The sequence below is a fragment of the Gossypium hirsutum genome, chromosome D02 (assembly GCF_007990345.1).
Source record: "Gossypium hirsutum isolate 1008001.06 chromosome D02, Gossypium_hirsutum_v2.1, whole genome shotgun sequence".
Classification (NCBI taxonomy): Eukaryota; Viridiplantae; Streptophyta; class Magnoliopsida; order Malvales; family Malvaceae; genus Gossypium; species Gossypium hirsutum.
The window spans coordinates 67,259,364-67,276,334 of record NC_053438.1 but is presented as its reverse complement, the minus strand read 5'-3'; the positions used below and the strand labels follow the sequence as shown (position 1 = coordinate 67,276,334).

Genomic DNA, 16,971 nt, shown 5'->3' with positions numbered 1-16,971 from the left:
ACCAAAAATAAAAAATACATAATTTTCGGTTAATTCGGTTAACCGACCTTATTAACCGAAAAAATTTCGGTTCGGTTAAATTTTTTTTAAAAAAAATCAGTTCAGTTAACGGTTAAAATTTTTGAAAGGTCGGTTAATTCGGTTATAGTAATTTCGGGTCGGTTAACCGGTCGGTTAACCGAATGAACACCCCTAACTCGGTTTCACTTAAAATCGACTAACAAAAGTTAGTTAACATAATTTCAAACTTCATATTCTACCATAAAACATCAAAATAAACACATTTCACCTATGGGTATTTTTCCAAATATTAACCCTAACATGAATTAATGTTAGAATAAGCCAAACCAAGCTACGAGGACTCCAAAAACGTAAAAACATTAAAAACGGGGCTTGGATGCACTTACTATGAGTTTTGGAAGCTTGAAAACCCTAACTATGGCTTCCCCCCTTGTAACCTTAGCTTGAAGATGGACAAAAATTGGCTTTTAATTTTGTTTTTAATTTATTTTAATAACTAAATGACCAAAATGCCCTTAATGAAAATCTTTGGAAACATGCTTAACCATGTCCATTTTTGTCTACCAGCTTAACCTGTGGTATAATTACCATATAAGGACATCCAATTTAAAATTTCATAACAATTGGACACCTCTAACATGTAGAACTCAACTTTTTCACTTTTTACAATTTAGTCCTTTTGACTAAATTGAGTGCCCAAACGTCAAAATTTTTGAATGAAATTTTCACAAAATCTTTCTGTGAAATTGTAGACCATAAAAATATAATGATAATAAAATTTTTCCTCGTCGGATTTGTGGTCCCGAAACCACTGTTCCAACTAGGCCCTAAATCGGGCTGTTACAGTAGCCACCTTAGATGTATCAGATTTCGAGATTTATCAGACATTAGAACACCACTGATTAACCTTAGGATAAATACTCAGGTGCGTTGTTCTCTTTCAAAGGCACTTATGGTGTTGTCGAGATAGCCGAAATTATCTTCCAACCATTTTATCTCTATTTGGCTACAAAAAAAATTGTCCAACACCTTGCCTAATAGTTACTTGCAAATGTTGCTCCAACCGCCAACGATGACTGATCTTGTGACGACTGTCCCATCCACTGATAAACCGAGTTGTAAAGCTACATCCTCGAGTGTGATTGTACACTCACTACATGGAAGATGGAATGTGCGGGTCTCCATCTTTCCACCAACGTGTTGATAAGTGTGGGATCCAATCTACATCCCCTAGCATACGAGATGTGTGCAAGAATTTTGCGTCTTGCAAGTATGGTTCAATTACATGCGATGCCCTCGATGATAGATTGTGTATGTACATCTCCATAATTTGATCTTCGGTCTAGATATAAAAAAAATTAAAAATTAGTAATGTTAACAATTCAATAATGAACTTAATTAAAATTAAAAAAATAAAATTTGTTTTCTTAATATTTAAAAATTAGATGTAGGAAATGTGGTTGTCATCGAAACGAATAAGAGTGTTTGTCATTATAAAAAGAAATTAAAATGGATAAAATACCAAATAGATAATTAAAACAACATGAATTTTAGAGAAATTTTATGAAAAATCGAGAACTAATAACTTGAGAGAATTGGATTTAAATACAAAATGGAGAAAATTGGTAGAGTTTATATAGGAAATATACTAGCCGTTATAATAGCCGCCGGAGTTTCGACTGTTGGGAAAGCACGCCCCACATAAGTAGAAAATATATCATATTCTCTCTAAAATCGACCTATTCCCCAAAATATCCCAAAAATTGGCCCAAAATCAAAATTAATTTTTAAAATCAGCATTTATGTCAAAATCGGCACTTCTTATTGAAAATTTTAATCCTGTTGTTTGATATTATCAAATATAATTTTAGTCACGAGACATTTGGCTGAAGGAGTTATGGGACTTTATGTATTAGCAAACAAATCTCTACTAGCCGCTACTTGACTGTTGAAAGTTGAAGTAAAAGAAGCAGCTGATGAGTCCCACTTTTATTCATTTAAAAAGCAAAGAGAAAAGTAAAAAAATAAAATAAAATTTTCGTTACAAAATATTATAGTATTGTGATTTAACGAACACAATTTATTATAATAATTATATTATTTATATATTTAATAATAACTAATGTTAAATTAAAATTTAATTATTAAGTATTAAAATAGATAACGGTACATTAGAGCTGAAAGCGATAATTACTGTTTAATAATAACTTAAAATTATTCATATTTTATATTATAAAATATTTATAAATTATAATCTATACATTTATTTTCAAAATATTAATAAAATATTTTCAACAAAATATTAATAATATTATTTATGTTGAAATTAATTATTAAATAATATTGTAAAATTAAAATTTTATCAAAACAACAAATAAAATTAGTTATTTTAATAATTTATTATAAATATGTATGTTTAATAATATTAAAAATTATAACAATTGATATGAATATTTTAATATTAAATAGTTTTGAAAATTAAAATTATAAATATTATTATAATAATATTTATTGGATTCAAGTTAATTTTTATTTGAAATTTATGTTTCTTGTAAGAGAGTTTATTGTTATTATTCCTATTTAAATAGTCTTACACTTTTTAAAAGTCGAAGACAATTTAAAAAAAGAAATTACTTTTTCCAATTTTGTCTTAGTTCGATTGATATTGTATTGTTGTCAATGTAGAAAAACGTTGATTTGAATGCGTTGAAACACATTATCCTCTTATTTATGAGTTGTGGATGAATTATAATTTGTAAAAAAAGAGTAGATATGATATAAATTATTTTTAATTAATTAAATTTTTTCGGTGAAACAAACACAAAATATACTTTCATATATTTTGTTCTAAATCATTTTTTACAAAACTAACCCCCCCTAAATTTAATTTTGACCAATATTTAAAAAAAATCAAAGTATGATAAAATATGATATCATAAAAATTAATATAAATATTATAAATATAAAATATATAAACACTTATACAATATCAATTATTAACATATTAAAATTTATACAAATATATAATGTTTTACAAAATTATAAAGTCAATGTAATTTTTTTTAAAATTTCTTAAATAGTACAGTTCAATCATTGCCTAAAATAGCTATATTCCATGAACAGAACAACAAACAGAAAATGAATTATAACTAGGTTAAATTACACCAATAGTCACTTAACTTTGAAGTAGTTAACAAAATAGTTACCTAGATTTCATTTCAATCATTCAACTTTTGAAAAATAACAAAACAGTTAAGGAAAAGAAAACAGATAAAAGAAAGTAGGTTAATATGCTATAGCTCCTTGCACTCTTCATAAATTTAGAAATTAGTTTTTGTACTTTTATTTTTAAAATTTTAATTTCTCTACTTTTTCATATTTCAAAATTCAGGTTTAATTGTTAACATTGTTAATTTTTTTATTAAATTTATTGGTATGATATTTTTTTATTAAATTTATTGGTATGATATTTTGAAAAATAACAAAACAGTTAAGGAAAAAAAACAGATAAAAGAAAGTAGGTTAATATGCTATAGGACCTTGTACTCTTTATAAATTTAGAAATTAGTTTTTGTACTTTTATTTTTAGAATTTTAGTTTCTCTACTATTTCATATTTCAAAATTCAGGTTAATTGTTAAGTTGTTAATTTTTTTTGTTAAATTCAACACATAAAACAAGGGGACTAAATTATAAATATATGAAGAGTATAGGATCTTGTAGCACATTTTAACCAATTATATATTCTTCATCGATAATTAAGGGAAAAAATTTTCTTTCCTCTTTGAAAATTTTTCCCTCTTCTTTTCTTTCTTTCTGTGTATGTATGTATATATATATACACACATTATTATCTTGTCAGCAATTCATGGGAAAACGCAGATTCTCGAGTGAGCAACTTGAAAGAGGGTTTCGGCGCTTTTCATACCCAACTGTCTTATTTGAAAGAAATTAGCTGTTGAAGTGAGTATCAAAATGACCCATCCTGCAAGTTGTGAATTTTTCAGGATAACCCATCAACATCGTTCTTTAAATTTTTTTCTTTTTGCCTTTTTCAGTTTTTTCCTTTTTCTTATCTGTTTCTTTCTTTTTTTTCAATTAATACCAATTTGTTATTATCAGGCTCTAATTTCACTCTTCATAATAAGTAAACTTGAACTATATCACAGAGATTTTCCTTTAAAAGAAAAAAACAAAAACGCAAGATTTTGATATTTTTTCGTTGTTTGATTCGATGCTGTTTGCGCAATTAGGAAAAACAGATAATAAAAGTTTTTATCTGAGCGTCGGTTAAATTGTCAGAAATGGTGATAGTGTCACTGCCAGTCCTATAGTAGTAAATGCTCTTTCATTCTATGGCGTTTTCTGCAGTTATTCTATTTTGTTTTTGAATAATGACTTAGTGAGACAGCTAGTAATCTGAGGTGATTTTTCTTTTTTAATTCTCGCCCAAGGAACTGAAGATTCAGTAATTGAAAAATGGAGAATTAAAATATTAGAAATCAGATATTTTTATATGAAGAAGCCTTGATTTCTGGGTTTTAACTTTTTTTTTATTAGGATGGTTGTTTGCTAATCATGGCAACCATCCAAATTCCTTTTGTTTATTGTTTTTAATTTTGATTTTTCTTAATTCACATAAAATACTGACTTTCTCTCCCTCTCTCTTTTTTTTAAAGGATTGCAAAGTTTTGAATCACAGAATGTATTTCTTATGGACCTATGAATCAATTGCCCTAAATCCCAAATTGTTAACACAAACTTTAAAAACCCTTGTCAATGAAACTTGTAAAACACTGAAACTTCAAGTACCCTCCTCAATGCAAATTGTAGTTTTGAGCTTTTTATTCATTTCTTTTTTGTTCTATTGTGAACAAAAAAGAATATCATTAGATTTGCTTAAATTTAACATAAGAACCCTAGTTAACATTAAAAATAGCATTTTCTGTAATTGAAAAGAGTGAGGTTGTAGCAAGATAACTTTTATGTGGGGCTGTGCTGTTAAAACTGTTGTTATCAAGTAGAATTTTTGTTCAAATTAGGCATTGCAACTTGAATTACTTTCTGGAGTTTTCTTTATTCGTTTTTTGCATTGTCCCTTTCATAAATTTCACAATCAAAAACATCTTACTGATGAATTCACTGTTTGTTAATTTCTATTCGTTAATGATTCAAAATGCTATTTTATTAGCTTTAGGATATTTCTGATGTCTAACTAAATTTTTATGCCTTTTCATTCATCAATAGGTCAGCAATTCACTAGAGTCCAATTTTTTGAACTGTGGAGCTAATCATTATTGAATTCTTCATATACTCCACTGGAGCTTTCTGAATTTTATCGGACTTCATCTCTGGTTTTGCTTGCTTGGCCTTTTCTGGGTCTACTTTCTCTCTTTTGCACGGCATCCCTGCTTCTCCATAATTTTAAGTATTCCATTAGATCTATTGTTAGAGAAAGCACACTTTTGAAATTACCTCGGAAGTATTCTTGAAAATTCATGGTATGGATTACAAACTATCTTAATTTGGAAGTTTAGCGGAATTCATTTCTATCTTACTGTTATTCTGGATAGTGGATTCAGACAAGCCTAGATGACTGTGGAGGAAGCAGTCAACACCTCCGAGTGGAGCAGGGAGCAAGATAAGGCATTTGAGAATGCCCTTGCAACTTATCCCGAGGACTCTTTGGATCGGTGGGAGAAAATTGCGGCTGATGTACCTGGGAAAACTTTGAAAGAGATTAAAGAACACTATGAGCTTCTAGAGGATGATGTTAACCGGATTGTATCTGGTTGTGTGCCTCTCCCGCCTTATAATTCTTTTGAGGGTTCAACTGGCCATGCCGGTGATGAAGGAACTGGTAAGAAGGGAAGCAGCCATTTAGGTCATTGTAACAATGATTCAAATCACGGGAGTAAGAACTCAAGGTCGGATCAGGAACGTCGTAAGGGGATTGCTTGGACAGAGGATGAACACAGGTGAGTTCGTTGTTGTTTAAATTTCTTTTTATTTTCTGTTTTCATTTGGATTGACTATGCACCTTTAGAAGTATCTTGATTAAGTTTTATTTTGCACCGTCTAACTTTAATACATAGTTTTCTTTTCACTCTTTATATTTAATAATTGCTTTCGTTTGTTAAGGTTTGATTATCTTGGAATCTTATATCCTGTTCATGTTTAGAATCTTTGATTTTTATTTGACAAAAGGGTTGCCAAAGTTACTTTTCACCCATAAAAAGTCCCTCTGATGATTATTGTTAATTAGTTGTTAGGAAGCTCGGATCTTCTACATGGCTTTCTTATTCAAGGTTATAATGCTGTGCTTTACTGTGAAGATCCTGATGCCTGTGGAAGGCCAATAGAAGGATATATCCTGAAATGATGTGAAATAACTGAAGGGAAAAGGGAAATTCTGTGTTACCATTGGAAGAGAGATCTTGTCGGTGGTTGCTGGTTGTTCATTTTCTTTTTTCCTGAAAAACCATACCCTAAAAGAGAACAACTATACTATCTTTAAATGCCACCTGGATGATCTCATGGCCTTTATCTGTGGATTAACTTTAGCCTTCTTAGTTGACTAACGTGGGTGACACCACTGTATAAGAAAAAAGTTAGTGAAAATAATACTAACCTATGCCTGGTTCTATTTATAGCAGTTCAACCTGAGCAAAGTTCACAGATGCTCCCCAAAGTTTTACCCTTTTCCCATTTTGCTAAGTGAAATTCTATTAATCTCAACTGAGTTCTTCACCATAAGTGATTCGTCCAAATAAATGACAAAATATTATAGCTGCTTGAAGAGCCACTTATAAAAATTCTGTCAACTTTTGTTTTCCATTTCTTTTCTTTTCTTCTCTTTGTTGTTTCTTGGTTTTATTAGAGTGGGAAATCTACGAATGATGAACATCATTAAAGAAAAGAAAAAGAAAAAATGAGAAGGAAAAAATCTTCATCGATTTTTTAAAATGGCATGGTTGCTTAAATAGTAATTATGCTGTCATTTCCTCATTTATTTGAACAAATTTTATTAAGGTGTCCATATCATATATAATTTAGAAGGTTTTGTGAGCTAAGTGAAAAATGTGTAAATGTAGTGACCATCCATGCAGGTTTTCCAAACTACCCTAATACTTGAACAACCCACTCTTGAACTTGTGCATGAATGGTCACCATCTAAGAATGTAAATAAGGTGCATTCTATCTAAATTAAGAAGGAAATGGAATGAAACATCATAGTCATGTTTTTATGCAAGTTTTATCAGAAGGTTTATATTTTGTAATGGCTTGCCGATGCACTCTTGTTGGGGTGTATTTGGTCATGTTATAAAACCAGTGACAAAATGGTGAAGGTCAACCATCAAAGGTTAGCTGCCCCAAACTGGAGGCAAATGTGTGAAAGCTATAGAACATGTTGTCATGGCTTGGAACCCTCATAGAAAATCATAGGGACTAGAAATAATTGTTGAATTTGAGCTATAATAATGAGTTGTTTGGTTGAATTTTCTATTCCTTGATAAAGACTTTCCTTGCTAGTCATCTGATTAATTCCCATTTCCAAAATTAACTGTAACTTACTGATATAGAGTCTGGGGGTTGATAATTCTATTAGTGGCGTCTATGAAGTAGTTTGTGTATTTTAACATTTGCGATACGTTACACCTGTAAGTGTTTACAACTATAATGATTTCATTCGACGGTTCGGATGTGAAGTAGATTCTCTGTCTATGCTTAAGGCTTAAGCTTTATCTTAAACTTCCTTTTAACTTAGTGTTGACGAATTTTGTATGCACTAAAAACATATCTTGGTGTGTCAAAGTTTGTGCATGGTGATCATTGACATATACAGTATATTGAATTATATAAAGGTCCATCATTGCACAAGAATTTACCGTGCTTAAGTAATTGAAATATTGGAAAAGGCACATGACTAAAAGAGCTAAGGGTGTTGTTAACTTTTCTTTTCTTTTTTTCTTTCTTTTCTTTAATGTTTTGTATCCTTTCTCTTGATGAATTAGCATCGCTTAATTTGATAGTCACAGAGCGTATTCTTTAGCTTTATTTGGTCTATAATGCCTTCTCCTAGTCCTGAGGAAATGTCCGTAACCCGGAATCTATAGTTTGTTTTAGGCCTGTCATATTATGTTTTCAAAGGTATGTTTAGTCACTCTATCTTCTTATCTTGAAAAACAGGTTATTTCTTCTTGGTTTGGAAAAATACGGGAAAGGTGACTGGCGAAGCATATCTAGGAACTTTGTGGTCACAAGAACGCCAACACAAGTGGCAAGTCATGCTCAAAAATATTTCATTCGATTGAACTCCATGAATAAAGATAGGAGGCGATCTAGCATCCATGATATTACCAGTGTTGGCAATGGAGACATAGCATCTCAAGGACCAATAACTGGTCAATCAAATGGTGCTGCAGCTGGAGGTTCCTCTGCAAAATCAGCCAAACAGACCTCTCGACATCCCGCTTCACCGCCTGGTGTTGGCATGTATGGTGCTCCAACTATAGGGCAACCAATAGGAGGTCCCCTTGTCTCTGCAGTTGGAAGGCCAGTGAATCTTCCTGCCTCAGCACATATGGGTTATGGAGTCACAGTTCCTGGTGCACCGATGAACATGGGTCCTGCAACATACCCAATGCCGCATTCAACCGCTCATAGTCATAGGTAATATACAGTTTAGCTGCCAAATATATGGACAGAAGACTACTTGTGCGGATATTGGGTTACAGGGTTTTCAATTTTAGCCTGAATAAGATATGCATATTTGCAAGCACAAGGTGTGTCTGTTATTTGTTTAATCTCTAAATAAGCCATAGCAGGAGAATTTTACATGTATCTATGTAGGCAACTATGGAATAGGCTAATGTTAAATGTGACAGATTTATGGGTAGGACAGCATTTTGAAAACTTTCTTTTTCTTCCCTTCCCCTTTTTAGCATTAGAACTAGTCAATGCTTAGAAATTGTATGGCAAAAGCTGTAAAATAACCTTTTACATATTTTGCTATTAAGAGCAGCTTATAATATATATACTCCTATATCTAATGATTTAAGAACATGTCTGGTCAATGGGCTTTTTCTGTTACGAGTTGTTTGGCAGGTGGTCTATTATATGATTTGAAGACTAATTCAAGGTAAAATAAACTGCCATTTGTTCTCAATAATGGTTGGTTTCCATTAGGTATATGTGGTGCTTGTTGTCACAGGCACACATTTCAAAGGACAGATCGGGTTTTGCTATCCATAATTCATTTTCACACGATAGGTATATTCTTCCTAAACTTATTTAAACAACTTCTGCTAATGATTTTTGCGTAAATTATGTTCTCAGGCTGAAATACCATAATGAACTTTTAAAATTCTAGAGATTTCACTAATGTTATTTTACCAACTTTTCTTTTTGCCGTCCTATTAACAACTTTATTGAATTCATGTAAAGACCGAGAATCTAGACTCCTAATGTCATCATGCCATGTGGGGAATGTTCCTGATGTGGCCATGATATGGCAGTTTTACATCATGCTATGCAGGGAATTTTTCGTTGAAAAGTAGACAAAAACCAGCCCTTCATTCCCTTCATTCTTGTGTTGCTTTTTTATTGCTGATTTGGGCATTGAAAAAAGCAGGTGATGTGAGGCCAAATCTTTATATTACATGGCCTACTCCCCATTCATTTCCACCTCAGGATTACAAAATTAAAAAATGTTTAAAAATAATGCATTCCACATAAGCATATACAACTTGGCTTGGTTTGGTTGCTTCTTTTGTTTGACCATTGGGAGCCCATAGTTCACACCTTTTCAAAACTGGGTTTCTTTATGGAAACTCCACTTTATCACCCCTTTCATCACATTTAGAAATTCCTGAGATTTTAAACATCCTTTCATTGACAGAGGAATATAAAAGGGAAAGAACATGAAGATTTTAGCTATAAATCTTGGCTTTAAAGGGGTTAACTGTGAAAAAGAGAAGGGAGGGCAAACAAGATAGTATGTATAAATCCTGGAGCATGTGAAGTACATAACAAATTTGGAAAATTTTGAGCTGTTTACAAATGCATCACTTGTCATTTTACTTATTTTCAGAGCCTACAAAGTTTATAAATCATTATTGTCATCAAAAGTAATGCGAAAATAATATGAAATACCAACATTTATAATTTCTTTAAACAAAGAAATCCAACTTTAAATAATACCCAATAACTTTGGAGAGTGCTACAACTTAGAGCTCTTTAAAATGTCCTTTGTTAAAAAAAGAAAAATGCTGTTGAGCATGACAGTTGATCTCACATGGTCATGGATGACATTCTTTAAATAATTCCTCAGCATCATTGACTGTGAAAGTCACTCTCACTGCATTATCACAGATATAAATATACAAAGGACTGCATTTTGCAGATAAGAGGAAGGGATTAAAAATCATGAGATTCGAAACCCAAATTTATTAGATGTCACTTTTTAAAAGTAATTACATGAACCGATTATACTCAACTTCAAATCCACAATATAGTGCAAGTGCAAGTTGCATGTTATCCTATCTTTAGTATACAGTTTGTGTTGGTTGATGTGAATCTCTCCTTGGTTTTCTTTCTTTATATCTTAGTACTAAAGGAGTGGCAGACATCAGAAAGTTTCGATGCCCAATCTTTTTAGAGTCGGTAAAAGGGAAAAAAGTTAGGCTGTCTTTTAGACCTGTGTCCAGTCTGACTAAAAAATGGGCCTAAAATTTTGTGCAAGCTCAGGTTTTTCGCCATCTTCTCACTTCAGTTATCTCAGCTCGAGTTTTCTCTACTGACTCGCTTAAGGGATTACTCACTTCAGTTTACAGCTCGAGTTTTCTCCAATGGCATTCATTTTATATAATCAATCCTCAGTCACCACAATAAATTCCTTCATTTCTTTCGCTGTACTTTTCGGAAGGCCGCCCTTCGCTACTCTAATTTACAAGTGAGTACTACTGAAATTTCTTTGAATTTGTATATTTTCTTTAATTATTCGTTTCGTTTTGGTAGTTCTTTCTATTTCAGAAAGTCTTTTTTTTTTTAAAAAAATGGACTCAGAAATTTCATATGATTTTTGTTAGTATATCGGTCCCCAAGCAACAATTGTGGTTTCCATTTTCCAAACGGAACCCAGAGTGGACCTTCAATGTCGAGTGGAAGGAAGAAAAACAAGGAATTGGCTTCCGATAACTTTCCGGAAAAAAAACGGCGCCGGCGTGAGGGAATCTCTGATACCGGTGAAGCATCGACTTCCGAGAAACATCCTCCGGAAAACAATTTGGAAGAGCTTGTCGCGAGAAATCTGTGGAGAAAATCGTGAAAGTTCTCAAGGATCGAATTGACAGAAAGATGAAGAACGTCAGTCTCCTAATTGAGCTTTTGCATTTTTTTTTCATGCGTTGTTTTTTAACTCGTTGTCTTGGTAAAATGAAGGGCAAGATGGCAGACATGGAATCTGTTATATTGGTAGTTCAAACGATGATGGCCAATAATGCTTCTCATCTCTTACCAGAAGTTCTCGGCACTCTCAAGCAAATCAAAACGCAATGGCCAGTGCGATCTGATATCCAAACCGAAAAGCAAAAACTCCAGCTAATCAAGAGCAGCTACAAGAACGGAGTTTTAACAGAGGGAAACGCGAAGAATGAATTACTTGCTGTAGGAGAGAAAATTGAAGGTTTAGATGAACAACGGCTAAAGGTATGTTCACGTTAATATTAAAATACTCTTAACAAATTTAATTAAAGTTTGATTTCATTCCGCGCTAATCTAATTTCTAGTTTAATTATCTTCTAAATCTTCAATGCTAACTTTCTATATTTGGTTTTATTCAGGACTTAACCAATACAGGCAACCTTAACGCAATCTTCTCCGGAAGTATGGTATGTGTACATTTTCGTAGTGTCTTCCTCTTGCACTGGACAAAAAGTCTTTTTCATCAATCTTACTCAGATTTAGCATTGTCAAAACCAAATTGGACTTGCCAGTTGAAGTGGGAACTGATGGTCCGATCGGTGGTGTATAATTGGAAATAGAGTAAAGAGCTATGAACATGTAAAAAACCTGAAATTGGAATAAAGAGAAGTGATGATTCAACCGGCTATGGATTTTTTTTATTTCTATTTAATTATTGCTGAAGTGGTTGAGCTGAGAACCAGTCTGGTTCTTAGAACATTGCTCAGATTCAATCGTCTGTATCAGCTATGTTCACTTTTTGCACAAGGCTTTCTATGTATTAGGAATACTTTTGAAGGATTGTACATCATACCTGTGTTTGAATACGTATCAAACATGGGACTTAGATTTTCATTACGATTAGAACAGAAACCCTAATATGATCAGACCATATCTCTCGTGCCTCTCCGTTTTCTGCAGTGCATCAGATCTCAATGTGTCGAGTATTTCTTCAACTTGCCCATGTTTAAATCTCTCCATCTTGATGATTTGTTTATCCTTCTCTTTAATTTCAGGAGTTCAGCGTGGAGACTCTGAAAACAAAGGTACCACACACATGCGCACACACACACACACACATACACACACATCCATCCATCCATCCATCCATCCATCCATCCATCTTCTGTTTGTAATATATTTAATGATTAATAGGAAATTATAACATGTTTTCTACATTTGTTATTTCAGTTTTCTTCAGAATTTCCATGGTTAGGAGAAAGTACTGAAATTAATAGTCATGTTATTCCTGTTGATCAAGACCACAGAAATTTGCCGACTAGGGAGACGCTACTGTCTTTTTTAGTACTGAAACCAATGGTCTTGCTAGTCCTGTTGATCAAGGCAACGGAAGTTTTGTGAGTCTCGAGGAGTTGCGGTCTAATTTATGTGAATTGATAAGTCAACTTTATTACGAAAACAACAAAGAATTGGGTATTTCAGATTACGATGGGTTAGAACTAGCATTGAAGGACACTGGCTGGGGGAGACCTCCGGATTACCTTGAACCTATTGCAACCCGGATTGAAAAGGCTTGTCGGGAAGCTACTGCTGATATTCATAAGGTTAGTCTACTTCTGGTTTGTGCCGGGGTAAAGGAGATGGGAAGAGTTGACACTTGAGTATAGCAAGTGGGACATGTTGAAGAAGTGGGCAGCGACCCTCAACGTGGCTAAGAAAAGTGGTTTTATAGTGGAATTTGCTGATAATCTGTTGCTGACGAAACTATTTGCCTATTTTGCTTTTTTCTCAACACATGTTGAATAGGACTAACAAATAAGAAAAAAGTTCACAGGAAATCAGAATGTTTCAACACATGCTGTTACAGTTACCGTCGGAGATGAGCTCTATGATTCTTGTGTTTGAATTATTGACGTATTTTGTGCTGGTGTTATTTTTTTTTATCAGGGTTGTAATGGTGATACGTATTTGTGTATTTTAATTTCTTTGGTGTTTGATAGCTGATTTCACTTTTACCAATGAATTTTCATTTTTGGTATATATGGCAAGTTGGCATCAAAATGATCTTTCAAATATTGGTTCGTTTTAAACTTCTCTTTAAAGTTTGAGCCACTTAATCTAAGATTTTAAGTCATAAGTAAGAGCAATAAAATACATTATATTAATAATTTATCATTTTAAATAATTTTATTGGTTATATACTCAAATGAAGTGGTGTAAGATGGTTATATATACTTATCATTGTGTATGAAAAATTGAATTTGAATTGCATGTATGAAACTGTTTTAAAAGGGAAAAAAGCTATTTTAAAAGGCTAACTATACGGGCAGACTATGCCTTTTCCATAGATTTCCTGCAAAATTAATTAAACCAAATTAAATTAGTCTGCTTTCAGGTGGCTTTTGACAGTTTCTAAATTGCTCGACTCCCTTTATAGTTATGTCTTTCCTCTAGGTGTTTTCTATTTACCCGTATTCGAATGTATGCTGAATATGCCTGTATTCGACATTCATATTAGAGTTTGGACTATGGACCATGTTGGACTTGGAGAACTTCATCAAGAAGGATTTTGAACCTTACACAAAATCCTTTTCTTAAAAGAAACCAAATCTTCTTATAATCTTTCTTCTTTTAAATTCTAACTTTTGGAAGTGATGAGCTAATGGTGACTCATGCAGCAAAAAGCTAGATTCAACTTCCACATCTACACCCCCTTTAAATACACACCATTTCCCAAAAAACAAGATTCATCACAACCTGAAGAAACATTCAACAGCTTGTTGGCAATTGTATTCCATTTCATTCATCCAAAAAGAATGAAGAATCAGCTACTTGAACAAGTTATTGGAGTTCCACTCAAAGCAACAGCATATGGAGTGGAGAGAAGAACCTCAAGGCAATACTTACCTGATGCTGCAGGCCAATACCACATTTCATCACAAGGGGCTACAAAAAGTAGGTCTCCCTTTCAATATTTACTAATGGTGGATATGGGAATTTCATGGTAATTAAAGATGTTTCGTTTTCTAATGGGAAACTGTTTGTAACTGCAGGTAAAGGGAACTTTGTACTCGAAAGGATGAACTTGATAGGGAAGAAAGCTGGTACCTTCGCCTACGGTGTCCGAGAGCATGGTATGAAACACTATTATGCTATCAGCTATTAATTAATGTCTTTTAAGATTAAAGTGAAATGAAAGCTAAAGTTTACTTTATTTATTTATTTATTGAAACTGCAGTAAGATTGGGACCAAAGATTAGTGAAACAGTGAAGGGAAAGCTGAGTTTAGGGGCAAGGATTCTTCAAGTAGGAGGGTTGGAGAATGTTTTCAAGCAGTTGTTTAGTTTCAGAGAAGGAGAGAAGCTGTTAAAGGCTTGCCAATGTTATTTATCAACAACAGCAGGCCCTATTGCAGGCCTACTTTTCATCTCATCTGAAAAGGTTGCCTTTTGCAGTGAGAGATCAATCAAAATCCCTTGTCCAAATGGGGAATATGTGAGAGTCCATTACAAGGTTGTGGTTCCAGTTGAGAAAATAAAGGGGGTGAACCAGAGTGAGAACATGAAGAAACCATGTCAAAAGTACATGGAAATTGTGACAGTGGATGGTTTCGATATCTGGTTCATGGGGTTCTTGAATTATCAGAAAGCTTTCAAATGTCTGCAGCAGGCAATCTCACAGAGACTGGATGATGTAGACACTTTCTAGGTGACTTAAGAGATTGTTTTCTCGATGAAATGTGGAGCAGTAATCTGTAAATCACTGTTACAAATGTAAAAAAAGGTTTTTGTAGATTGAATATACGATCCTTAATTAAGGATCAAAATCAAAATATATTTTATGTTGATTTGTACTTCCTTTTTACTGGGATTCTTTATATCTGGCGCGAATATGTTCTCAAACATGTCTGACTTATACTAGAATTGTCCATTGTAGCCTGAATAAGATATGCTATTTGAAACCACAAATTGTGTGTAATGTGTTTAATCTCTAAATAAGCCACAGGGAGAGGACTTACATGCATTTATGTAGGCATATGTGGAATAGGCAAGTCAAATGTGGCAGATTTATGAGTAGGACAGCATTCTGGCAACTATTTTTGCTTCCCTTCTCTATTGCAACCATTAGCACAAGAACAAATATGTCTATTTCAAGGTGCTTTTTCTGTTATGGCTTGCTTGGCATATGGTCAAGTATATGATGTTTCATGATTAATTCAAGGTAGATTTCTGTTGGGATTTGTACTGTTTTTCACAGGTGGGTGGGTTTGAGATATTAGACTCGCAAACGCCTCTTTTTGTTTTTTTTTTTTACTTTGTTTCCATGAAAATTTCTCATACAACTAATTGTATTATAGTATGAGATATTGGAGAAACTGCAGGCATCACCTAAATGCAACCCAAGGATAAACATCTATGTCATTTTAACAATGGTTAACTTGCATCAGGTAAAAGTAGTGCTTGTGATCAGAGGCAAACAACTTCCGTTAGGGATGGTAATGAAAGGGTCTGTACGGAACAAGCATTTACTAGACATATTTAAGCAATTTCTGCTAATGACTTTTGCATAAAATTTGTTCTCAGACTGAAATACGATAATGAAGTTTTAAAGTTCCAGAGATTATACTAATGTCATCTTACCAATTTTTCATTTTTCGTGTTGCAAGCACCTTTGAAAGCCAGGCAACCCCTTTGCCGCCCTATTAACAACTTTACTGATTTCATTTAAAGACTCAGAATCTAGACTCCTAATGCCATCATGCCATGTGGGGAATGCTCCTGATGTGGCAGTTTTACTTCAGCAAACAACATTAAAGTCCAAAATCATCCTATGCTATGTTTTCCTAGAAAAATGTTGACAAAAACCAGCCTCGAATTGCCTTCATTCTTGTGTTGCTTTTTGATTGCTGATTTGGGCATTGGAAAAAAGCAGGTAATGTGAGTCTAAATCTCTATATCACATGGCCTACTCCCCATTCATTTCCACCTCAGGATTACAAATTAAAGAATGTTTAAAAGAATGCATTCCACATAAGCATATAAAATCTGGCTTGGTTTGGTTGCTTCTTTTGTTTGACCGTTGGATCCCATAGTTCATACCCTTTTCAAAACATGGTTGCTTTATGGAAACCTCACTTTATCACCCTTTTCATTACATATAGAAGCTCATAAGATTTTAAAGATCCCTTCATTGACAGAGGAAAATAAAAGGGAAAGAGCCTGAAGATTTAGCTATAATTCTTGGCCTTGAAGGGATTAACTGTAAAAGAGGAAAAGAGAGGGCAAAAGCGATTGTATGGATAAATCCTGGAGCATGAGAAGTACATAATAAATTTGGAAAATTTTGAGCTATTTACATATCCATCACTTACAATCTTTTTACTTATAAATGATTACCAGTGCTAAGTAGAGAGAACTACAAAGTGCAGAGCAAATTAATCATTACTTACCAATCGGTTATCATCAAAAGTATTGTGAAAATAATATGAAATACCAACATTTATGATTTCTTAAACAAAGAAATCCAA

General features: G+C 33.1%; 3 protein-coding genes across 6 annotated transcripts; all 3 read left to right on the top strand.

The window, feature by feature from the left end:
* Positions 1-3,864: 3,864 nt before the first annotated feature.
* LOC107909010 (transcription factor SRM1) lies at positions 3,865-9,054 on the top strand. Of its 4 annotated transcripts, XM_041089056.1 has the most exons (4): positions 3,865-3,983; positions 5,268-5,521; positions 5,594-5,998; positions 8,211-9,054. In XM_041089056.1, the coding sequence occupies exons 3-4, from the start codon at positions 5,613-5,615 to the stop codon at positions 8,695-8,697; spliced, it is 873 nt and encodes a 290-aa protein (XP_040944990.1). In that variant the 5' UTR covers positions 3,865-3,983; positions 5,268-5,521; positions 5,594-5,612; the 3' UTR covers positions 8,698-9,054. The 4 variants fall into 4 exon arrangements, with proteins under 4 accessions (XP_040944990.1, XP_016691860.1, XP_016691862.1 ...); XM_016836371.2 differs by having other exon boundaries at positions 5,268-5,998; XM_016836373.2 differs by lacking the exon at positions 3,865-3,983 and having other exon boundaries at positions 4,891-5,521; positions 5,603-5,998.
* Positions 9,055-9,155: 101 nt separating this feature from the next.
* LOC107909013 (uncharacterized) lies at positions 9,156-13,459 on the top strand. The gene is made up of 6 exons (XM_016836378.2): positions 9,156-10,974; positions 11,111-11,387; positions 11,463-11,729; positions 11,864-11,911; positions 12,500-12,529; positions 12,675-13,459. Exons 2-6 carry the CDS (start codon positions 11,379-11,381, stop codon positions 12,843-12,845), a joined length of 525 nt encoding a protein of 174 aa, XP_016691867.1. The 5' UTR covers positions 9,156-10,974; positions 11,111-11,378; the 3' UTR covers positions 12,846-13,459.
* Positions 13,460-13,625: 166 nt separating this feature from the next.
* Positions 13,626-15,297, top strand: LOC121203163 (GEM-like protein 4). Its single transcript, XM_016836374.2, has 3 exons — positions 13,626-14,399; positions 14,498-14,578; positions 14,683-15,297. Exons 1-3 carry the CDS (start codon positions 14,117-14,119, stop codon positions 15,150-15,152), a joined length of 834 nt encoding a protein of 277 aa, XP_016691863.2. The 5' UTR covers positions 13,626-14,116; the 3' UTR covers positions 15,153-15,297.
* The last annotated feature ends 1,674 nt before the right edge of the window (positions 15,298-16,971 follow it).